Source organism: Pezoporus occidentalis, unplaced genomic scaffold, assembly GCF_034315485.1.
Source record: "Pezoporus occidentalis ecotype Australia unplaced genomic scaffold, CSIRO_AGI_Poc_V1 ctg37, whole genome shotgun sequence".
In the NCBI taxonomy this organism is placed as follows: Eukaryota; Metazoa; Chordata; class Aves; order Psittaciformes; family Psittacidae; genus Pezoporus; species Pezoporus occidentalis.
The window spans coordinates 7,146,413-7,171,792 of NW_026915691.1; the positions used below are offsets into that span (position 1 = coordinate 7,146,413).

The following is a 25,380-nucleotide window of genomic DNA, read 5'->3' on the forward strand; positions in this document are numbered from 1 at the left end:
AAGTAATGGGACAAAAAGCAAATGAATGGTAATTGAGAGGATGTGGCACTAACACCCAGAGTTCAAGCAGTCATGAAATTTAATGACTACCTATCCATTCTAGCCCAAACAGATTCCTACTAAACTGTTACTAACCATTCCAACACAGATAAACACCACAACACAGATATTTTGATGTATTTTGAATATTAACTTACCTGTGTTAAAAAGGCCATTGAATAGTCATTTCCCTGAGCAGCTACTTCTCTGATCAAGTCCTTTGTGCCATTTTTCAAAAGCTTTTCTTCTACTGAATTACCACTGACAAGCCTAAATTAAAAGGAAAAAGAATAGAGATCTAATTACTCATTTCCAAAACAGCTTTCAGAAACAAAAAGAGAAGCTTCCCTTAGAGAATAACACCGAACTCTAAGCATGTGCTGGTTTGTGGGGGTGTGGTACGTGCCAGGAACAAAACACATACCACCACCCTGCTTTAAAGCTTACATTTAACAACAGTGTAATTAAAAAAAAAAAATCAAGAAAAAAAGATCAAAGGACAACTCATTTGAATAACTCCATGTAAACTGACTGTCAAAAAAACAAGTGTGAAAGATTCATTCATTACATTTGGTGTTAAGACCAACCACATTTTCATATGATAACCTGGCATCTTCTTTATTGAAGTGAGATGAAGTTTTCAGCACTGTTTCCACTTTATATCAGATCATACAGAGCAGCACTATCTGAATTAACCTTACATTAAAGCATGATAAAGAGAGGTCGTTGAGCTGTAACCATCACCTGTATATATGGATATCTTTACATCTCCCAATTCTGTCACACCATTCCTGAGCTTTTGCATCCATCACTGGGTTTAGATCATTGTCATAGAACACAACTGTGTCTGCTTCAACAAGATTGACTCCAGTGGAACGACTGTGAGAGGAAAGGATGGCACAGAAAATGCGCTTGTCTCTGTTGAAAATTTTCATCAGCTCCTACACAAATGGAGTAAAAGGAGTAAATAAACCATACACAGAAATAAAATGCCAAACTAAAACCTAATGAAAACACAGACAGAAACAAGTCGAGAGTTTGAATATGAATAAGAAACCAGGAAAATGTCCTTCTCCTGCTGTAGCATACAATAACCTCAGCAGCACATATTGCTGTCCCAGTGGACAACTGCTAGGGCAATCTTACCTGCCGCTGTTCGTGGTTAGCATATTCATCAATCCTCACAAATGTGAGGAAATGGAAATTCAGGAACAATTCCAGTATGTCCAACATCAGAATCATCTGTGATAAGATCAGCACACGGCGCCCTTCAGATTTCAACTTTTGAAGCAGGACAGCAAGAGCTTCTAATTTTCCTACATTTCAAACAAGAAAAATCAATAATAGTTTTATACAGAAATTCTGTTCCAGTGAAACAGGAAATCATGGAAACATTATCACCAAATGTCATCATTTACCTGAGTCATACTGCACCAGCCGGAGGTCAGGGAACTGCAGCAAGTGAGGAGTGGTAATCCTTTGCAACTGATGCAAGTGTGGAGCTGCCTTCTGCTTAAGACTGTGCTTAAAGAGTTTCAGTCTATGACTATATGAAGGGGGAGGATTTGCTACATACATACATGGGGGAGCAGCAACTGCAGCTGGCAATACGAGGAGAGCCCTGTGAGAAGCATCAAAACAAGAGAATACCAGTTTAAAAAGTTATATACAAAATTATCATCTGCAGCCAGAATTTTCAGCCTGTCAACCATGTAATTTTACACTATTATGTACCCACTTTGTTAAAGTGACTTAGTAAGTGCTGAATGCCCTCAAAGTGTTAATATTCTCTACCTCCTTTTATACTTTTGTTTTGTCTAGCTTTTGTTAAGGTGTTTGCACTGTGACCACTGCATTCAGTCACTGGAGCTCAAACACAAGAAACACCCATCATACCAAACTTACTAAAAGCAATACAGAAAAGTCCGAGTTCTCCTAATTGTGTTTCATGTTTCTAGAAAGCTGCAGCTATTGCTCTGTATGCAATCCATTAAATGCCATTAAATGATGGAGTCTGCCTCTATCTCTGTGTCTTGGCTTTTGTTGGTTAACTCAGAACTATTCAGAAATAAATCCAAAGTGTAGGAATGGAAGATGAGTTATGGTCAGATCAATTTGGGCTTGAAATTAGGAATGAGGTACTGAAAACTCTTATTATAAAGATCTTAAAGGAAACGGAAGTGACTGTTATTTTTACGGTTGTACTGCACATGATTTATGCTAAATGTATCAGTCTAAACCAAATATGAACAGAAACAAGGTTTTAAAGCTCTTTTGAAAAGGAGTGCTTAAGAAATAACTAAATGTGGTAAAGGCTTGAGGCAGTCACACGTTACCTGTTAACAACATCCTTTAGAGATTCTTGTTGCTGACCCAAAGTCAGGATCATTTCCTGCAGTGGGCTACTTGGGCCTCCAGAGGCACTTGAAGAAAGGCAGCAGTTCACAAAGCCAGCCCACCTCCAGCTGTTGTCTTGACTGGAAGACGGCTGAGAGGGCTTTCCTTCACCAGCCAAAGAACAAACACTCAGCAAGTCTCTGCCATACATCGGGGCCCGTGAACAACGGCGCTCATTGCCAGAAAATATTCTGTCCAGGCGCTCCTTCAAAAGCCGGTTCTTCTCTTCATATGTTTCCTTTGCCAAGGAGAGTTGAAAAAGAACCATTTGCTGCTCATCATAAACATGTAGGAATTCGAGTTTCTTTAGAATGCAGCTATCAGGATCAGAGCACTGTGTGCTTTATACCACCAACATCCTAGATTATAAGAACTACATAAAGCAATCACTAAAGATATAAATTTTGGATAAAATTTGAATTCATATTAAATTCAATTCATATTAGTCAATTATATCTTAATACCTACTTGGTTTTTTAAAGTACATTTTCATAGTTTTGTAAATAAACCAAAACCATTAATTTATATTTGGAACATTTCAATTAACACATTAATATTTATGAGGTGCAGGTTCTTGCACAGTTTAACATATACTTGATGTCTCCCTATGCTTTATAGGTTGCTTGAGTATCTTTGCTTGTGAAAATCCTATGATTCCTTTATTTATGCATTACTATGTAATTATGAAGTATTACAGTCACAAGAACCTGTTTGCTGCCACAGCACAAGAAACCTGATAGCTGCTTTTATACACAAGAATTTATCTTAAACTATGGATTACAAATGAAAATGCACTGGTTCTGTCAACCTGAAACACTGACAGAAGCTGGTTTACGTACTCTGTAGTCATCAAAGTTCCTAATTAATCCCAGCTTCATAAATTAAGGCTTCCAACTATTGCATGGATTTAGTATCAAGCGTGAAAAGTGTTGTTTCCTGAAGAAAACAAAAATTAAGTACCTGCAGCTGTCCATGCATTAAACCAGGTGCTGGTTTTAACGCTGCTCCCATGTCACTAGATGACAAATTAGTAACTGCAGTTCTACCTGGAATACAAACTGAGGATAAACGTTGTGTTTATATATTTATTCTTAAGATCGGTTTAATTTATTATTTTCAAAGCAGACATTTCATAGCTGTAACACATCATAACTGCAGACAAGTTTTTAGCCTAGATGTCCACTGGGTATCGCAAATTTATACTTTGCTACACATCACATATCTGACAGACATTTACACCAACTGTTTTCACAAAAGTCCAAGACAGATCCAATGGAATTTTACTTTGCTTTGCACAAAGACCTGCTGCATTTGTAGCTTATTCAAAATGCCATGTAAAGTGCAAAGGTATTAACATTTAGAAGTTATACTCTAAATCAGGAACAGATTGTTCCAATTCATCTTAAAGCAATCACCTAAGATGTTTTCAGAAAACACATGAATTCAGTGTATCTACAAACTGATGAAACTGTATGATGGAATCTCATGGTGGAGTTCTTGTGAATTCAACTGCTAGCAAATGTTTTCCCAGACAGCTAACTAAACTATTAGAACATTACACACAACTTATCGAAACTACAGTGATCATGTACTAGCAGACTACAGACACTGTGTAGTAGTTATTTTCTTGATAGGATATATAGGTTTCTATCTCAGTCAGAATACATTGCTCATCAGCACTGGTTATTTGTACTAGAAAAGCAGCACAACCCTCTGCTGGTCACTATGAGCCTGCAGTGGTGAGTCAACACGCCCACGAAGAACTGCATTCCAGTTAACAAGCAGATGCTGGCCCTTACATTAAGACTAACAGACTCTAAAGAGTATGCAGAGGTTTAAGCTTTGCCTTTCCATATTTTTATTATGAATAAACAGAGACAGTCAATATAAATCCAGTTTTACTACACAGGACCATGTGATCCCAGCAATTTCAGTTTCCAATCACCCAAAGCAATGGAATTTATTTAGCATTTTATCCAAACTTCAGAAAGTCAAAGTATTTTCAAAAGGCTTTACATCTTCCTCCAGTGATGAACAGCAATAATAATAATGTTCTCTTTTATCAATTGGAAACAGTACTTCAGTTATTATTGCTTTTAACAGAGCCCTCTTTTTACCATCATGAGAGTAGTAAGATGCATGAGTTTTTGTAGAACTCTTACATCAATTTTCATTCTGAACTATGGCCATGATTAGAAGTACCTGTAGTGCAATCAGAGCTGGAGGGTGAAACATTTGAATCACAGTTCTTCCAAACTATGACAGAAATCGTTTACCTCCCAGCAACAGGGAGGCTGTTGAAGCTTCTTCTCACCTTTTTATGACAAGATGTTTACTCTTCAGAGAGTCAAAGTATGAACTTCAGTGGCACATTAATATATCAAAAAGGAGCAGTAAGCAGTCTGTTTTGAGGGAATGGTTTATATCCAGAAAACATTACAGCATATGGCCATTTCCAGGGAACAAACTCCTAGCATTGCATTTATCATCATTTTTCAATGTGCTGTTTTGTTGTAAATGCATCTTAGACAGAAATTTCTCTATAATTTTTCAACCAATATCTTGATCATATTTTAAGCAAGGAACCAATCACACTTGCAGCAAGGCACCAAATACCTAAGCAGTATTTGCAGAGGGAAAACAGTAGCTTGATTAGATAGAGAAGCAAAGAAAATTAGACAAAGGCAAAAACAATGTGGAAAAATCAGGAGAATTGCTGGACATTCTCTGTCAGCACAAAAAATGATCACCCTGATTTTTCCTTGAAAAAAGTAACAAACTATTTCACACTCACTTCTTCCCACAAAAAAATATACCTATGACACAACTGAAAAAAAAAAACCTATATATTTAATAGCGTTTCAAGCTCTCCCAGGTTTGTACTGAAAAATGACCTAATCAGCATACCTAATCACACACAAATCAGAAGGATGTGCCTCACAGTTTACCTGCTTCTGAACTCATCTTACAGAACTGTGGTCTATAACAATCTGGAGTCATGTACCAATGTGATTTTAGTAACTGAATGTTTAGATACAGACATTTCAGATTAGAAAACCTACCTTGCTGCGCCACTGCTGTGGAAGTTGGGACACCTGCTTGATGCTGACTTCCTAAAGCGTTCAGAGCGTTCTGAACAGCTCCTGCTTGGGAAACTGTCTGCATGACAACTGGGCCCTGAGGTCTCAAATACTGCTGACCAGGTGCTGAAACAATCTGAAGAACACTTCCTACAACGAAGGATTTTCAGACAGTTAGGCTCAACAGAGTGTAAAGAATAAAGAGTGTAAACAGTCTTCTCTAGCAAAAGATACTACTGTTACAGACTGGCAGACAAATTCATTACACCATTTAAAGTACCGTAAGATCTGGTAAGAGGGAAATGCCTAAATCTTCATAATTGATGAGAAGTTTCACATTGTAGAGGTATCATTCTAAATCTGAGTATTTTATACTGAATTCAGATGAAATCAGGTCAACCAAGAAATCCTCACTTAAGTGTTCCCTTTATTTTGTTGGCCACAGAGAATCAAGATTTCCAGGTTCTCCTGAATTTGGCAACACGCATACCACCAGCAAGGGAAGCTTGAGGGCAAAATATACTGTAAGAAGAGTATTCAGGTCAGGGTAATAGTTGGGTCAAAATACAGAGGCACAACAATCCTCAAGTATTATTTACACCATCTCAGAACAAAGAACATCCTCAGTTGTGTCTGTTTCTGCTCATTAGGGATTTAATCTGAAATAATGCCTCACCTTACTTTAGCTGTATTGCATACACGTGAAAACAAATTCAATAAGAAAATCTTGAAATACATTACAGAAAAAGAAAGTAACCATGTCTTTCATTTGCCAGGCATTTATTTTTTAAAGCAGAGCTACCTTATTATCCCTGTCTCACACAGAAAACAGGTAGAGCAGAACACAGTAAGCAGTGGGGATGGAAAAATCTCTTTAACATACAGCAGCAAGGAATGTGCTGTCCATAACAAAGCATTCTGAATAATGGAAAACTCCCTGTTTTGAAATAAGTACCTTGTAACTGCAAGGGTTGCCCTGCCGTGAGCTGGCGAAGTTGACTATGTGATAAAGTGAACTTGTTCCCTTGGAATTGCAGTGTTACAGGGGTCTCTGGCTGAGCGATCCTGCCTTGTGCTCCTGCTATAGAAGCCAGCTGGGCTATTTTTACTACCTCACCACCTGTCAAAAAGGGAAACAGGCATTAAAAAAGACCAAAGTGGGAGGCAGGTTGGTCAATAGTCACAATTCTAAGTTTTGGTTAGTAAACTGGTGCTGAAGCGCCTTCCATGCATAATTATACTCAAGAGTGCATCAAAAGTGTCATATAAAAGTTAAGCAGGTATTGCTTTCTAGATTTGATGGGCAAACTGGAAAAAAGCTGATTGTTTACAGAGTAAGAACATCAACATTTTAGGAGTTACCACTTTCATTAGCAAAAAAGTTAAGAGCTACCTGAAAACTCATGTGACACTTTGTAACAGGACGAGTAATAGACATTAAAGTGATTTTCACTGCCTTTTCAAGAGCATGAAGGAAGGTTTTAGGAAGAGACAAAAATATTCACATATGTGGCACTGTAAATATACAGTTGAAATGGCCTGAAATTTGCTGATGAAACATGATTTATATTAAGCGATCTGCACTTAGACAAATCAAAAAGCTTTAGAAGTGACAAGGACCAAGCTTTTTGTGATTTAAATGCAGAAAGGTTAGAGGCATTTAAGCATTAAGTTTTATGGTATTGAGAAAATACTGGCGTGAAAATGTAGCTTTTGTAAAGGCAGTGCATTACCCCAGAGATAAAATTAATACATCAGTGCTCAGTACTCTATACACATGCTAATAGGCAGTGCACATACAACCTTAAAGCAAAGCCTCATCGCTTTTCTCTGCCTAACGGTTGAGACTTTCCTCTCTGCAAGAGGCCTTTAGCAGATGGATTAGTGTTTAATATGAAAGGAATAATTAGGATAGAGCTAAAACATGTGGTCTGAAGGAAGTCTTGCCAGCAGAAGAAACATGCAGAAATAGGAGATTAAGTTGACACCACTAATGTATGTCCACAGCAATTCTATTGTTTCTTGTCCAATTTTCGATTTTCCTTGGTCATAAAGCAACATACTGAGCAAGGCTAATCAGAAGAGTGAAAAAAAAACAACGATTCTGTACACATTTTTAGGGTGCCTAGTAACTTAACCTCATTGTAGTATAAAGGTGGGAGAAACCTGGAAAGGGGAGGCCACTTACTAGGCAACCGTGCCTGGGCCTGAGAGGTCAGTACCAGCCTCTGAGGCAGCACACTCTGTTGGATGGTGTGCGAGGGGGCCTGTGGCTGGGCCTGCCCTAGCTGAGAGGCTGGCGCAGAGGTCTGGCCCCGCGGTTTCACAGGGTTGGCTGTGCTAGTTGCTGTGGTGAAGGTCGCTGCGGGCTGGTGTCTTGGAGCACTGGTGGAAGCCTGAGTTGTCTGAAACTGTGCTGCTGCGGCTGCAATCAATAAGGGTTGTTTGGGCAAGCTGTTAGAGGTTTTAACTCCACTCTTTTAAACAACCTGCATTAAAAAGAAACCTTCCAACAGGATATTAAAAAGGCTACAGGAACGGCTTGTCCTTACAGAGCGGGATTTCTTTCCACACCTTCTACTCCATCCTCTTTTTACAATATTATGTATTTGGAAAGCATTGTTTAAAAGCTTAAATAAATACACAAATGCACTGTAAATTCCCATCATTGATAGAACATTACACATGATCAGGGTTTAAATACCAACTGTGCCATATTTACTCCATATGCTAACAGGTTACACAAAGCTTAGTTTTCTATTATATTGGCAGATCGTACTGTAGAAACTAGTGGGGAAATTTACTGGCAATTAGTCTGTTGGTATTTTTAAGCCATTAGTATTCTAGACCATTAAGCTAGAGGGGAAAGGAGTCCTATTAACAGACCTTTATCCGACTACACAGAGGCTCAGGTAACCAACCTAGCATTAACTTTCCTACCTTGATTTGAAGACACCGTAGCTATGGGTGATCTTCCTCGTACTTGTGCCTGTTGAGTTACAGTTGCTGTGGTCACTGTGCGTTGTACTTGAGTGCTTGGGAAGACTACAGTCCTGCCCTCAGGTTTCTGACCATACTGAACGGGTTGAAACAACCTGAAAAGAATATGAAAATTCAAAGTCTATAGGGAGGTCACAGTTCAGCCTTTAACAATGAGCTCTACCACCCAGACAGTACAAACCAGTCACATCAGATGCTCATGTCTTTCTTGCAGATGACTGAAACTGGCAAGACTCACCACTTCAGCAAACTTCAAGTGTGGACATTTTATAAAGTCATTTTGTTAAGTCCAAGAAGAAAGAAGAAACCTTTCATTGTCATGCATCCAGTCTATTGCTGGATGTGTGACAATTACAGGAAACAGCTTAAAAGAGTCTAGCCTGATTCCTGGAAAAAGAATGGGGATCTCATATCATTTCCAGGGAGATGCCAACATGCCATCAGGTCATCAGGCAGCCCTTTTGCATCAGAAAAACAGTTCCACCTTACTTTGTGATCACTGCGTCACTAGCAGAGAAATACTCTCAGAAATTCACTGCTATAAAACTTCATGTGTCTCTTACAACAATGCAAGCACAGATAACCCTGCAGGTCCAACTTAAGTCTTTTAGTTGCAAAACAACACTCACTTGCCATAAACGAGGACCCCAGGAATAAACCCCACCTGCTGCTGAAGTAAAAACTATGGGAAATCCATAAACAAACTTCAAAAGGAGCCACACGCCTCAAAAAACTATTCAAATAGAATCCTTCAAGAGTGAACAAGAAAGCAACAGAACAATAAAATGCAAAGTCAAGTCTGAGGTTTTGTGTGAATCACATTACTAGAGATACAGACAGAACGCTGTAAACATAGCAACAGGACTACATTTCCTTCCTGTAATTCTAGTTTAAACGGAAGACAGTTGTACATACCTGCTTGGTTTGAGCTTCACAGGGTTGGGCCTAGCTGGTGGTGGAGGGGAGCTGTAGATTTCTTCAATCAGCTTTCTAGTAACCTTCTGTTTTGGCAACATTTGTGCTTCATAATGAGTCATTTTATTTTCCATTCCAATGAGATCAAAAAGAGACAAGTCTGATTCCTAAGGGATATTATAAAATAAGGTTTATTTTACGTGATAACCCAAACAGTTAAATCCTCTCCATGTTCTCTTCTTAATTCACTTTCTGTATTTTTAGAAATAAATGCTGTAAATTTAAAAAGTAAGCTATTACTTATTAGCCAAAACTGTTTAGAAACCTTGGAAATATATCTTAAACTGATAATCCCATTTTAAGCATCAGCATTGGAAGAAAAAGAAATTAAATCATTAGCCAGTTATGGAAATCAAAGCAAGACACATTGAACAATTCTTAATATTTTATCACAATTTCCAAAGAACTAAGTAGAACTCCTAGAAGGTGTTTGTTAACTCTCAAGCTCAAATGCCAAACTACAAAGGCACATGTATAATTCAGGAGTAGAAGAATATGAAGGAAGGAAATAAGGTTAATCAAAAAGATCACCTCATCTGCTCCACTACTCATACTTCTCTCTAATGCAATTATTCCCTTTGATTATCCTGAAGAGGGGAATTACTTCTTTAAGGATATCACAAATAGTGGTACTTCAAATGGATTGACAGAAGCACACTAATTTAGTAACTTTAGCATACTAATTTAGAAAAAGAGTAAGTCTTGTTCTCCTTTAGCTACTGAAAGCAGAAGGAAAATTACAGAATGCCGCCAGACATTTCCTGACACATTTCAGCATCACAGTATCACAGTATGTTAGAGATTGGAAGGGACCTCAAAAGATCATCTAGTCCAATCCCCCTGCCGGAGCAGGAACACCTAGATAATATTACACAGGAATGTGTCCAGGTGGGTTTTGAATGTCTCCAGGGAAGGAGACTCCACAACCTCCCTGGGCAGCCTGTTCCAGTGTTCTGTCACTCTCACTGAGAAGAAGTTTCTTCTCAAGTTTAGGTGGAACCTCTTGTGTTCCAGTTTGTACCCATTACCCCTTGTCCTGTCATTGTTTGCCACTAAGTAGAGCCTGGCTCCATCCTCATGACACTCCCCCATTATATATTTATATACACTAATAAGGTCACCCCTCAGTCTCCTCTTCTCTAAACTATAGAGACCCAGCTCCCTCAGTCTTTCCTCATAAGGGAGATGCTCCACTCCCTTAATCATCTTCATTGCCCCGTGTTGGACTCTCTCCAGCAGCTCCCTGTCCTTCTTGAACTGAGGGGCCCAGAACTGGACACAATATTCCAGATGGGGTCTCACCAGAGCAGAGTAGAGGGGAAGGAGGACCTCTCTCGACCTACTAACCACCGCCCTTCTAATACACCCCAGGATGATGTTCGCCTTCTTGGCCACAAGGGCACAGTGTTGGCTCATGGTCATCCTGTCGTCCACTAGGACCCCCAGGTCCCTCTCCCCTACACTGCTCTCTAACAGGTCGTTCCCCAACCTATACTGAAACCTGGGGTTGTTCCTGCCCAGATGCAGGACTCCACACTTTCCCTTGTTATATTTCACCAAGTTATTCCCTGCCCAACTCTCCAGCCTGTCCAGGTCTCGCTGGATGGCAGCACAGCCTTCTGGCGTGTCAGCATCAGAAAACTCCTGCAAACATGAGTACATTGAAAGCAAAGTTAAATTCTCTTTGACCAAGTAGTTAATGAAAAATTACTGATTGCAAACTACTTGAAAAGCTCAAGCTACTATTACAAAAAGGAGATGCAACAAGTACACACTTGGTAGGCACAGCTACGGAACTGTGAATTCCTTCTGTTTATAAACTTCAGGTAGACTTCAGATGTATAAGAAGACAATAACATTAAGTATTGAAATTCTGCAAGAGCAGTCAAGAGAGAAAAATACTGACCTTCCAAATATCCTTTTCTAGGGCACTCAGTACCAGAGACGCAGTTCTGTACTCCAGTGTTTCTGATACGTAACAGGTACTTGAAAGCCGGGGGTTTATCAGATCAGGGTGATTACAAATCCGCTGCAGCTGCATCAGGACATGCAGGACACTAATGAAGTGTCCGCTTTTGAGGGCTTCTTGGGTTCTACCAAATAATTTATACAGAAATACATTAATTTAAGTACAGTTTTCATGGAGATGTTCCTAAAACAGCAAGGTGAGAATGTGAAACGGCAGCATGTTATGCAAAAGTCTTAAAACCAACTTAACTTATACCTAGGTTTTTCTAGAGCATTTTAAGTAGCACTGAACCAAATGTAAATGCGGAAACATGAAACTTTGGGACCAGTCCTACCTTACAGTCAAGTACAACTTAACCACCTCCCTAACCTCTACCTGTTTTGTTTCTGTTTCATCCCTGTACCTATCAATAACCACTTATTATCACAGCACAGGTAAATGCGTGGGTATGAGGAGAAACACTTTGGGCTTTAAGAAGTAAAAAACCACTCTTCAGGGACAAATCTTAAAGCACAAGAGCAGCAAATCTGACCATTACAACTTGACTTTAAGGTTCCCAAGGTTAAATGCATATTTTTCATTAGCCCCACAGCCCCACTTGCCTGTAATTTTAGTTTACAACGCAATCATGTCTTACCCACTGGTCATACTGGAAAATCTCACAAAAACACTAGAACACTTCCAACCATGACAATCAATTACCGTCTTGCTTAAGCACCAAAAATGACAGCATTATTTACTGTTTTAACTCCTTACCCTGGTTGTAAAATGACATCTTCATACATAGCTTTTTGTCGACTAGAAAGACGACACTTTAGCACATGCTCATATTTCTTTGTTAGCTGTTTTTCAACATCTCTCTTTGATCTTCGCAAAATAAATGGTTGAATCATCTGCAACATTTTAGAATCAAGGGGAAAAAAACAAATCTCACTTCAAAGATGCAGTTTTACAACAGGAAGCTAAACCTATTCACACCTAACACATCTGATGTGATACGCCTCATATGCTGTATACAATCATATTGCTATGCACACAGTTGTAAGGCTTTAATTTGTTCTTTTAACTTCTGCATGTTATGCTTCAAATCGGAGCCTTACATTATTTTTTTAAGAAACCTCCATACTATTCTGGTAGCAGAAACTTCTGCTTTCAGCAGGACTTTGTCTGAACTGAACAAAGCGTTAAGAAAAGCCAGAAACTTCAAGCTGAACCACACCTATTAATTTCTTCTTTCTTTCCTATTTTTTTCCTCCAACATCTAACTACGGTAGTAGGACAGATGAGAAAAAATGACAACATACTCTGTGTAACCTGATGACCAGTTTATGGCAATAATCCTGGTTCTCCTCATTAGGTGCTTTTACTGGAAAATCTAGGTAAGGTCTTGAAATTCCCGGAATCAGAAAATGTACCATGGTCCACAACTCCATCAATGTGTTATGCAAAGGAGTGTCTATCAGAAGTAAACGATGCTGGCTGTGAAGAGTAAAAGAAGATTTTAAAACAACACAGCATTTAGCTAGCATCATTATGAAAAGGACACCAATATCCGAACACTGCTTACTGTAGTTCAGGTTTGTCAGATACACAGAAAAACTAAGCACAGAAGAAATTTAAATCTAGGCTAAATTATCTTTTTACTCTTGAATATACCACCAAAATAAATTCCGTGTTGCAGAGCATCAGAACACACAAGGGGATCTGTTTGGGAGCATGGAGTATCAGTGAAGAAGAACTATAGTTATGACAGTGGCCACAAAAAATCCTTGAGAGCATGTCTCTCAATCCTGATTGCTTCACTGAAGACACCTCTGCAGGCACATGTTGCACAGGAAATTGGACAGATCAAACCAAGAGGGCTTTTATCAGTTTTCTGTTAAGAAGAGAACTGTGCAACATGAAGAGAGAAAAACTCACTACCAGCAGGAGAACAATTCCCCGCTCCTTACCAGCGGAGACTGAAAAGTGCCTCCCAGTGTTTCTCAGTCATGTTCTTGATTTGTTGCATCTCATCTACTATTAAGTATTTCCATCGCATTTTCATAAATGCTGGGTGGCCTTTGAACAGCTGCTTGTAGGAAGTGATACACACATTGAAGCTGTTGGGTTCTGTCCATTCCTACAGAAAAGGAGACAGAAAATCTAAGACAGAATTCTCAAGTATCTTACAACCAGCTATTTCTTCGCTAAGAACAGAAAGATGCTATGACTCAAATAAATGCTTAAGTGCAGGTTAAAGCTCTTCCCATCTAAAATGGGAATACAACAGCATAGAAGCTGCAAAATACAGTACCTGTCTTTTTGCCCTAAGCTCCCTCTGGCTACCAAAGTAGAGAAGTATTTTCAAGCCTGGGCACCAGCGTTTCAATTCCAGTTCCCATTTCAATATGTTACAGCTCCGTACAACAACAAGGTGAGGGCCCCAATTACCTATAGGAGGGGAAACAGCAGTTAACTATAGGAAGAGACTCCTGAAAATTCATGTGGTTTATACTCTCCCCTGATTTTTTTAAGTGCGGTGCACTAAATTCATCGTTAAAAGTGAGATCCAGTAACAACAGAGGTATTTTAATGACTAATCTATACTTTACTATTCATTAGACACAAAGGAAGTACCCTTTGTGCATCTATTATCTATTTTTCCCCTCAACTACATCAACTGCTTGAACAAGAGATACTACTCCCAAGCTACCACCTTTGCTTTACTTATGTCCTTAAACCGTCCCCAGTACACCACCACAATAAGTAATATCTGAGATGATATGCAAAACACACTTGTTTAAGGGTTCATATTTACTCCTTCAGTTTAACTATTTGTGGCCATTTGGTCATTACACAATTTTTTAAGGCTTTTTTATATCAGTGAGCTAGGCTTCAGATGAATTTTGCCACTCAGAAGGTAACAGCAGATTGCTCAAACAATGTAGTTGATAGGAAGACACCCCTATGCCACACAATCTAAGACAGTTTTTCTGACATAATCTTACTCTGTGCATTATCTAAAGTCTGATACGGTTCAGCAGAAATAAAGTGACCCTAGGCTACAATCCACAAAGACAATGTTGGCGCAGTACCTGTCTAGAATTGTTGGACAAATGAACTTACCTTCATTACAAGCCAAGTGGGCAAAAAAGGCAATAATTTGTACTGTTTTTCCAAGCCCAGCTTCATCTGCCAGAATGCCATTGAGATTCTTCCTGTAAAGCTTTGCTAGCCAGTCCAGCCCAATCTTTTGATATTCTCTGAGAGGCCCATACAGCAGCGATGGAGTATTGTATTTTATCTGTAATGTGAATAATTTCATACTTTTTTTCCCCAAGTTAAATTCCCAGAGCATGCCACAAAACACAACCATTCTATAGTTAAATAACTAGAAAATATTTAATATGATTTGTTGCTAAAATCTGCAAAATCATGTAAAAGTGAGCGTACACAGTAGCAGAAAACAGGGAGTCTTACCGCTGTTGTTATCCTGGAGCTGCCTTTAGGTAACAGCATTTCTGCTGCAGCAGCAACTTCTGCTATGTCTCGCATATGCTTCTTTGGAGGACTTGATCTGTCTATACCCTTGTACTGGTCAATGCTGAGGAGGGAGTCTATGAGGACAACTTCTTTCTGAGGACTTTCCCTATCAGAGATATGGTCTTCTATTTCTATGGGAAAACAATTACATTAGCATTTGTAATAAACTTCAGTAGCGGATACACAAATGAGTTGAGATGGCTAGAATTCAGACAGGGGTCTAAAAGGAGGCAGCTAAGTTAAAAAAAATCTGTGATTTTCAGGCTTGCCAAGCTAACACAAAAATAGGCTAAGCTCAGGATCATGTACATGTTCTGGATGTTCACACTTTGAAAGCTAACATGACCATTAGCTTTTCACAGTTTCTAGGGAGGTCCTCTCATACTACTTGAAACCTATCTTCAAACATGTAATTCTATCATCATGTTAGTACAGAACAGATGGCAACTGTGTAATAACAGCTAGCTATGAAAGCGTACTGTTTAATTCAGTGTAGAGAGGCTCTTCTACAGCTCACTATTGCTCCTGACCATTTTACACATCTTGACTTTAAGACAGGCAAATGCTACCCTCTTTTCCTAAACTGAGAAATTAAAAAGAAAGGAAGAAATTCTTCAAAGAGCACTGAGTAATAATTAATAATTAAAATCTGTAATATTTAGTAATAAGAGGAACAAATGCAATTTTTCTAATGACCATTCCAAATGCTTAGCAAGTAAGCCACTGCACTTTCCATTCATTCCTGTATATAACATTCTTCTTCACTTAAAACTAAAAAACATTTTAAATGTGATTCACTCAGTTGTTTTCCCTTAGTATAAAATGCCTTTTAATAGAGACCTGAAGAGCCAATCAACTTATTTGACCTTGCAAGTCAGCACTTCTTCTAAACAATAAGTAACTTACCTTCCTCACTGCTATCCTCTTCACTGTCAGGCTTTGGCTGGGGCCAGTGAAAACTTTCTGCAAAGGCACCTTCATACATCTTTAGTAAATCTTCCAAAGGCAATTCAGCTGAAGGTCATTAAAAGATTAAGTTTAAAAATATGAAATCTGGGAACAAGCAGTACCATTGTCTTTAATCGCATTACATTCTTCACAATTGTATAAAGCCAGTTCTCTAATCAGAAGTTAATGGAAGAGGTAATTATTAGGCAGATTATGGCAATATTTATTTAATGACCTTGATTACAGAGAACACTTTGCAATACACCAAGCCGTCTGCTCACCCAGCTTGCTTTTTGCTATATTATAAACCCACCATACAAACTGACAGTAAACCAGGAAGTAGGGGCACCAAATCCAGCCAAGTGGCCACTCAAGACTTCAAAGTTCCAAAATGGAGCTGTACCTCAACCCTGCTAAAGAGTATCTCCATGATTCCTTGCCTGATGTGTTGAAGCAAAAATGTGCTTCATGACTGGCAGTGGCAAATCAATCAGGAAACATCCTCATTAGGAACTTGGCTGACTGGCCAAGAGTTATAATACCTCCAACTGGCCAGCTGGCTGCAGCCACTAAGCTGCCAAACAGACCAAACAAGCTGATTTGGATACTGCATATTAATCACCAGACAGACTTTGCTTAATGGGAAGCTTGCCTCTAAAAATCAGCAAGTTTTTTGCCATGATAAGTGAAGTGATCCCCATGGGATACTTTGCATACATCAAGCTCAGCAGAGCAGTTGCTATGTTGCTAATGAAAGTGAGCTGCTGCCAGAGCATTGTTCCTAAAAGCCCCTTATGTCCAAGTATTTATACGCCCACCCCCAAGACTGGCATTTCAGGGCCCTTTCAGACCTATCAGGTGGGTCACAAATCCCTTCTGAGATACTCAAGACAGTTGATGGTAAAACATTCATGTTCAATCTGATGCTCAAGTGGTGTTAAGTATTTATCATGCCCTCCTAGAATTTAGGTTGAGAGCTTTTGGTCTGAGGTTTTAAAGAAATGCAGTGCTTCAATAGAGGAATACTTCTTCTCAAGCCACCTTGTCTGATAACTAGGTAAGTATACGGACTGCTTTATAAAGTACATCATATATGTCCATCATCTTCCCATAAACGAACTGCTACAGCTTTCCAAAAGGGAAAACATATGACTGAACATCTGAATGCATTCAACTTCTCATCTATAACCCTATTCACAAATATAACTGCTGCGTGTTCTCACTTGTTCTTTCAGAACCTACCACAGAGGAGCATCAAGCTACATGCCTACCTTCTTTGGCTAGATTAGACAACTCAGTTTGATGGTTTATGTTTCCTTCTTTAGCTTCTTGTTCTTCAATTGTTTCTTCTTCATCTTCAACTAAAATAAAAACAAAAGCGAACTTACACAATAATTCAGGAAGTTCATAGTTTTACACCCATGCAGTGTACTAGCATACAACAGTATCTGTGAGTTAGCAGGATTCATAAAAAATATATATAAAATATAAAAATAAAAATTATTTTCAAACTTTCACTGAAGCTCTGTTAAGTAAAATTGCCTATGAAATTGCCTATCTAATCTAAGAAATGGATGAAGGTTGGTATTTCGTTTATGAAAAGCAGTAATAGACCAAAACCCTGTGCGTTTAGGGTTTTAATATACAACAAGTATTACACTATAGGTGCACAATTTTGCAAAGTGACTTACCTTCTTCATCAGTCAAAGACATGCTTGCCTTTCTTTTCCTTCCAGATGATGAGCCCTGACATCAAATAATGAGAATATTTAAAATCGAAAAACAAATTTAGGGAGGCTTTTTGTTTGTTTGTTTTAAAGAAAGCAAAAAAGTGCCTTGCAATCACAACAGCACTTGTTAATAGATACTTAACACCTATCAGTACTTTCCTGGTCATACAAAAGCAAACACTGCTTCTGTACTGAAGGTAGCATGCAGTCAGCCACTCCAAGTGTTTGTGGTTCAAATTGCTCAGGTCCAGCTGCAGCACAAAGCCATAGTACACTCCTTCCCTTAGAAACATTATGGAGGCACAAAACCTTTTACTCAGGTTGAACTGAGGACTCAATTTTCTCTCACCAATAAAAAAGGGATATGGCACAGGCCTACAATTGTTCAGTCTCAGCTGTCTAGCCATGGTTTAGTCTCTGCAAATTAACACTCACAGACAGTGCTAGGCCACAGTTTGGCTGATAACACATGGTAAAGCTTGTTCCTAACAAGAAATTCAGATGCAGGCATTCTGCTTGGTGAAAGGGGAGCATTTCAGTATGTGGGCACCAGCTGTGCCATGCCAGATGGCTCAGGGTCTCAAAACAATCCCTCATCCATTTTTCTCCAATTGCACACATGCAGCCAAGAAGTCTTAGCATGCATTTTGCCCAGGACAAAAGACAGAAAGTTCATTCAGTTTGACCAATTCTGTAACATACACCTACATCTCTCAGCAGGTAAATCACCACTGAACAGATGAAAACACACTTTTATAACCCACAAAGTATAACCCTGGTTACAGTAGATAAAACTCCTGGCCAAATGAAGTCTGGCAATCAATTTGTACATCTTTTTGGTCTTGCAACCTTAGAATGAATGATTCAAAGCCACTGAGTAGGTAGGAATTCTTCCTTTAAAAGACACATGTCAATCACAATCCACTTCCCCATTAAAAGTTGTGGTTTATAAACAGAAAAAAATTGTATTTGTTCTTGTGACTATATGTTCAGTTGTCAGTAACTATACAGAAAGCTGCCTGTCATCACCATGTATTTGAGGAAAACATACCATATTTATCAAGATTTTTCACATAGCTAATCATATTTAAACGAATTTGATGATTTTAAGGAACAGAAGACTTACCATTTCACTTTCTTTTTCCAGTAAAAGGTCTTCTGCAGTTCTTGTATCCCTACCTGGAAAATTATTATACTTGATGTATGCATTAGTCACTTAGCAATTTTATGTTTCTTTGTGAACTTTTAAATGCATTCAACATAAAATGTAAGAGATGTTAATAAAATCTAGCAGAAAACCATAAATATGTGCTCATAGTTCAGATCTGTTCACAACCTATTATTAGCATCTCACAATTCTATCACCAACAAGATGAAACTCCACTGAGTGAAATTCTGTAAAACAACAGCATCAGATTTAATACAGGATTTCTTATGAAATGGAATACAATTACCTTTCCTTGAAATTCTCTTTAAATTCAGAGCTTTTTTCCTTTTCTCTTGAAATTCAATTTGCAGTTTTATTTCAACCACCTGAAATGTAAAAAAAGTCTAATAAACCACTTACATTTTATAAATCAATTGCCAAAGATGGAAAGAAACCCCTGTAAGACTCGCACAAGTATTAATAAATATTAATTTTACCTGTTCAATGTTAGACCAGAAGTATTCTATTTCTCTAGCAATTGATGCAGCAATTCGCCTTAGTTTGTTTTGTTCTTCCCTTTTAGCTCGCTCTTCATTAAGTTTCTTTTCTTCATGATACCGAGCCACAGTTCTTACCATCTGAAATAGCATGAGACACACTGAATTAGGTTACCTCAAAACACACATCATTGCTTTTCTTGAGGTTATAATGGTTATCAGCAGTCAGATTCTGACTATAGCTTTACACACAACCTCTTACCTCCAATATTTCTAATTCCTACTACACCAGTAAAACAACAAACAGAAAACTCAATGGGAAAAAGAAAATACAAGAACTATAACTAAACAATCTAGTAGGAAACTCTTATTTCACTGTTCTCAATAAAAAACAGGAAAAAATCTACGAAATTAGCAGCAAACTTAAAAGAAAACTTTTTTTGAGACAGCACATATGAAGTCATAGAAATCACACCACAAAATGCCAGAGACCAAAGGCAAAATGTGTTCAAAAGGAGTGTACATACATTAATGAAAGATTTAGTCAATGGCTGTTAAAGACTGACTTGACTGCAAGCTTTAGCTCGGAAGGTCCTAAAACATTGACTTCCAGATGTATGAAGCATACTGCCAGGGGAAGCATCACTTCATATTTGCCCTTCTTGTTTCTCCTGTTCTTAAAAAGCTACCATTGGCCACAAATGGAACGAGTGCTTCAAATCCAGATTTCAATTATATTCAAAATGCACATCTTCATTTTACAAAATGATGCACCTATTTCAATACTTTGCTTCTAGGGAAGGGGGTTCTGAGTTTCAATCGTTGTAGAATATAAAAAACAGCATAGTAATTTAAACTGATGACCTCCAGTTGCTCTCTTCATTATATTAAACTGGTCATAAATGTACCAAAAGAAGATGCAACATTGCTGGAATCCATAGAAACCTCTTGCTTATTGTAAATAAATCGATTTTACATATTTCATCTCACACCACCACAATTTCCATTCCATCACTGACTTAATTATCCCCTCTGTGCTGATCTCTAGGGGAAGAGTTACAGAAACAGTTCTCCATCACATTTCAACTGCTGTTTCTGAGATTAAGAAAGAATTAAGACAGACAACCACACCAAGAGAAGCTGCTTACAAAATTCTGTGTTTACTCTTCATGGGAAGGGAATAACTGATTTGTGAGATAAGACACAATAGCTGTACTTTAAATATGACACAGTCAACATATCGACTGGGTCCCCTAAACAAGCTGTTTGATTTCCAGAGGAATAAAATCCACAAAATCCAAAGCTATTAATTCCATCCACAACCAATAAAATTATCTAGCCTGTTTCAAATGCTAGAATATCCAAAGCTGACAACACGACTTCTCACATAAGTTAAAAATCAGTGCCTTGTATTTCCATCACTTCTATCTGCAGAAAAAGATGGTTTAAACAGCTTTGCTACCAAGCTGAGTGACACCAAGACTGATTGTTCTGAGTCGAAAAACGTTTTTCAAGTACCTTTTTAGCAGTTGCCATCTTCCACTTTCTCTCTTGGGCAAAATCAGTTGCCATCCACTGCATTTCTTCCAGCAAATAATCCCAGTGAGATTTTGGTCTTGGAGCCTCTTGGAGTTTAGGCAGTCGCCTGGGGGACCATAAACCTTCCTTTCTCAGTTCTGCTATTCGCTGATGGATTTGATTTTCCTTAGAAAGAAGTACTTGTAGTTACAATGAAGCTACAGAATGCACTTAAAACAGTAGCTGAACAAATAATTGCTTCCACTTCATCAAAATAAGTGAAAACAGAAAAAAGTGGAACAGTATGAACAGCGTGACACATGCGTTACAAATATCAAGTCTGACCGCTACATCAACAAAAAAAATGCCGGACTAAATTCAACCTAAACATAAAGAGAATCACAGTACTTCAACCTGTATTACAAGAGGTACTTTGTTAAATAACAGGATAAAAAAGGTTCACTGGCAGCAAAAAAAACAACCCAAGTTACAAGACAGATGCAAACTGCAATCAACTAATCCCTTTTTTTCATAAAATGAAATTGCAGATGTATTTACCCACAGAAGACAAATATATTTTCAATATTAATACTGCTGGATTTTGTGAAAACACAAGCTCTCTATGATGCTTCTGTTAAATAAGCAAAACACCTTCGGTTAGCTATAAAAAAAGTGAGGTTGCAGTCACCTTGAGTGACTAGACAGGATCAACATAATAGAAATAGGAAGAACACAACAGTACAAAGACCAGTAAGTCTTCAACTTCTCTGACTGCCCATAAAAGCAAAACTCAGTATGTAAAACAGACGGAAAAAAAAAAACCAAAGCCAAAACCAAACACCCAATCCCCTTAAAAATCAGCCCATTTTCATAACTCAAACACATCGCTCATGTTAATTGTTATCTGTGTGTTAACTGCTCATAAGTTTCAGGGAAAATCAAAAATCTTACCAGCTTTACTTGCTCAGCAAGCTTGTCTTGAGAATTGTCCTGTGCTATTACTGCTGCATTCTGAGCTGGACTTTGTGTTTTAGGTGCTGCTGCTACTGCTAAGCCTGGGGGTTTTGATGCAATAGGAGACAGGGACTTGTTAGTTGCTGGAGAGCTCCTGTTTGTTTGTACTGGATATGTAGAAGGCGGTGTTGTGCCTGAGATAGTTGCTGGCACAACAGATGAGGTAGGTGGTAGTGTGTTTGCTGTAAGACGCTGAGATGTCTGGGCAGGATCTACAGATGGTCGTGTCAGAGTCACAGTCTGCCCAAGAAACACATTTGTTAGTGCTAAGTTCAGGCTTCAATACTGTCTTAGTCTACACTACAATAAACATAATGAGGTCTTTAATAAAAAATGTACACCTGCATTTTTATAAGGAAAGGACTTAAGTGTCCAGTGGAATTAAAAAAAACTAGTTTTTCATGTATTTCCAGAAAGATAACGTTCTTGGATTTTACTGGGCACTGAAACAAACATTTTCACCCCAATAAAGTTCACATACCTGTTGCTGTATTGTAGCTTGTGGCTGTGATACTTGGTTTGGTGCTTGTCCTTGCACATGGATTGTTGGTGGCAGCACCTGCTGTTGAAGTGGTGCTGGAAGTGGAGCAGAACTCAGAGGTACACTTTGAGACTGGATCTTCACCTGAATCTGAGGCTGAGCTGGAGATTCCACTATCTGTGGCTGCTGCTGTGACAACTGCAGAGCAGCTGGAAGAGATGTCATGGCGACGTTTGCAGGTTGCAGTCTGCCTGGCAGCTGTGGTGGAGGTGTATGCAGACTGGCTGCATTCTGCACAGGAGGGCCTTTAGATGGGTCATACTGCTGTTGACTCTGTTTCTGTCCAGTCAGCTGCACAGTCTGAGGGGTGGGAGGCATTCCACCTACAAAGCGAGAGGAAACATAGCACAAATGAAATGAAGACATCCAATGCTCTTAACTGATACAATGAGGAAACCAACCGCAGATAGACTAATTTGTTACTTACTTTGCCACAAAACACCATCACTTGAAAATACCACATCACAATCACAAAATAAATCACCATTACAATAAACAACAAAATATTTCATGCATAGGACTGCAACTAAAATATGGAGCATGGCAACTATAGAAAAAAAAAAATGTCATTATGTGTCTTCTGAATTTCTTATAGTAAAAAGAAAAGAAAAGGACTGGTGAGCTACTGGAATTCAACCTAAAAAACTAGTTTTGGGTCGAAATACTTAGTTCTCAGTACATTCACTCTAACACATATTCTAAAGGTTGGCACAACTAATGAATAAAAATTTGTCATGATGTTGCAAATTAGGAGGTTTCCTTTTCATAAATCATTGGTTCAGTTCCAGAATTCTCAAATTAACCATTTTGCATCAGCACCTGTGACGTTTTTCCATGCCCACATGCACCTCTGGAGCCCGTCACTCAGCTCCTTAAACAAACCAGGCATTGCATACCAAGTATTAATTTACATGGAGAAGTGTGTGGTGGGACTAGGATCTTGGCAGGCCAGAAGCCCAAGTTTCTAGTCCCATCACTAACATCTCCTTGTTAAATTAATGTGCAATTGGCATGTGGTGACACAGTACCTTGTGCCGTTGGCATTAGCTGTTGAAGAGGAACTCCTGAAGCCACACCCGGGTGCTGAAAAACCATCCCATGACGGCCCACTTCAATTCGTGGTCTCTTAGACGAATCTGTGATATTCAAATTCCATTTATGGCATGGTATAATGGAATGGGTTCAGTTTTACACAGCAAACTACTACACATGATTCCAACATCAGCTCAGAAAGCTACGACTACTATACATGTGTAGCATTTATGAAGAACATGCTCCAAGGGCAGAGTCCCTCTAACATCAAGTTGGCCATCTCCAATCTTCTTAGCCAGAACAATCAACCTAACAATGTCTCCATGCCTGCCAAATCCAGTCCTATTTATTGTGAGTGGAGCACACTCTTCACACAGCACCATTCACAATAGATAGTCCTAAGGATTTGGCAATTCCCAAGGTGAAGCAAAACTGTATTTCAAGGGTTACAGAACAGTGGGCTCCATTCACTGTTTGGGAAAAAGAGAACCAAAGTGTAATTCTGTCTGTGGAACATACCTGCTGCTGCAAGTGCCTGCTGTCTCTTAAAAGCTTCAATTTCTATGGTGTTCACAGTCCCCGTTACTGGAGTCCCTGTATGCGTTTGCTATTGGAAAAAGAAAACAAATCACAAAAGTTCAATCTGTAGACAGTCTAACACCAAGATGTAATTTACAGAGCTAGAGGCCAGCACAGAACAAGTCCTTCAGAATAGCTGTATGATAAAGAAAACAAGACTCATTCAATACCTGCTCTAAAGTTTCAGATGTCCATAATGCACAGTCTTTGTTAAGTTTAAATTTTAAAACAATAATTAAATTGATGATGATATTGAGATGCAACAGAAATCACCAAGTTGATTCATCAAGTTGGAGTTTAGCTTCAGCAAGATTACACAGTGCATGAAAACTTTCTAATTACTACATTTAATATTGGCTATGATGGTAGAGAATACATCTCAGATAAGCCTTTCAGCATCAAACTCTGATGGCAGCCTCATGTATAGGATTATTGAAGCAAACAAATTTGGGTATATGACAATTTCCATACTCTTGGGTCCTCAGCACAACTGTTAAGTACCTACTAACACCCATCAGTGTCTGTGAAGCCCAATTCCTTTCAGTGAGTTTCCAAGTCATAATTTTAAATTCTCTTTTATAGTTGGCCATGCTATACCAAATATTCTACTATAAAACTTAATACAAAAAAATAAGGGCTATCCCAAGAATGGTCTTAAGAGATTATATCCAAAAAGGCAAACAGGGACTTTATGTATGGCACCCTCTATGCCTTAAATAATGAGCTAATTTAGCACTCAAATTCTCAAAGTGTAATTTTCTGATGGTGAGAGCCTTTGCCATATTGATACATTGCACAGGCTTGCAAATGTTGTGAAGATTTAGTATGACAACGTAGCAGAGACAGCAATTTCCCAAAAGAATTTTCTAGTTTATTCACAAGTCTTTTCTTCTCTGATTTTTAACAGAAATTCTACCAATGTAAACTAAACACCAGTCTCTGTTGAAATAAACCATAGCAGTCACAACCCTGCATCTTCAATGCTTCATCAAACAGTATTAATAAACACAGCCAACATCACCTTAAAATCAGTGGGTTTCAAACACTCCTTTTGGGGCTGAATATACCTCATGCCACTCAGATTCTATCAATAGCTATGAATTAATAACATCTACTCTCTTTGCTGCTGGTAGGGTGTTTTCAGCCACTCTAGCGATACAGCTATAGCCTTAAGACGTGAATTTCGCATTTAAGAATGACTCATATTCATCCCTAATGGTCATGGTTCACTGTCATTTCACACCCAACATAGATTAAGTTTTCAAAGGCTTGTCTTCTCACAAGGCAGACATGCAGCAAGCTTCAAATCCAACAGCCAGTGTCTGGCAAAGCATCATACGCATTGAATTTTCAGTATCAGTCACAAAGACTTAACTTTGTACAACGCTA

The 25,380-nt window shown here is 38.6% G+C and overlaps 1 protein-coding gene across 18 annotated transcripts in view; it reads right to left on the bottom strand.

Annotated features, from left to right (window-relative positions):
- Positions 1-25,380, bottom strand: part of EP400 (E1A binding protein p400) — a 50,330-nt gene that overhangs the window by 17,570 nt on the left and 7,380 nt on the right. For 11 of the 18 annotated variants that reach the window (XR_009967188.1, XM_062631541.1, XM_062631548.1 and 8 more), the window contains 29 exons: positions 23,932-24,019; positions 23,409-23,516; positions 22,321-22,703; positions 21,777-22,079; positions 20,826-21,011; positions 19,308-19,448; positions 19,118-19,196; positions 18,790-18,842; positions 17,625-17,679; positions 17,205-17,294; positions 15,892-15,999; positions 14,923-15,116; positions 14,569-14,746; positions 13,757-13,893; positions 13,413-13,582; positions 12,765-12,939; positions 12,217-12,353; positions 11,398-11,584; positions 9,432-9,598; positions 8,457-8,611; positions 7,705-7,941; positions 6,472-6,636; positions 5,499-5,666; positions 3,397-3,494; positions 2,376-2,674; positions 1,458-1,660; positions 1,186-1,355; positions 784-980; positions 198-309 (listed from right to left, as the gene is read on the bottom strand). Coding sequence is in view for 17 of the 18 variants with exons in the window: in XM_062631541.1 (XP_062487525.1) it covers positions 198-309; positions 784-980; positions 1,186-1,355; positions 1,458-1,660; positions 2,376-2,674; positions 3,397-3,494; positions 5,499-5,666; positions 6,472-6,636; positions 7,705-7,941; positions 8,457-8,611; positions 9,432-9,598; positions 11,398-11,584; positions 12,217-12,353; positions 12,765-12,939; positions 13,413-13,582; positions 13,757-13,893; positions 14,569-14,746; positions 14,923-15,116; positions 15,892-15,999; positions 17,205-17,294; positions 17,625-17,679; positions 18,790-18,842; positions 19,118-19,196; positions 19,308-19,448; positions 20,826-21,011; positions 21,777-22,079; positions 22,321-22,703; positions 23,409-23,516; positions 23,932-24,019 (4,743 nt within the window). In the remaining variant the exon portion in view is untranslated. Of the gene's footprint in view, positions 1-197; positions 310-783; positions 981-1,185; positions 1,356-1,457; positions 1,661-2,375; positions 2,675-3,396; positions 3,495-5,494; positions 5,667-6,471; positions 6,637-7,704; positions 7,942-8,456; positions 8,612-9,431; positions 9,599-11,397; positions 11,585-12,216; positions 12,354-12,764; positions 12,940-13,412; positions 13,583-13,756; positions 13,894-14,568; positions 14,747-14,922; positions 15,117-15,891; positions 16,000-17,204; positions 17,295-17,624; positions 17,680-18,789; positions 18,843-19,117; positions 19,197-19,307; positions 19,449-20,825; positions 21,012-21,776; positions 22,080-22,320; positions 22,704-23,408; positions 23,517-23,931; positions 24,020-25,380 lie in introns of all 18 variants that reach the window. The other 7 variants (XM_062631550.1, XM_062631547.1, XM_062631555.1 and 4 more) reach the window with 5 other exon arrangements.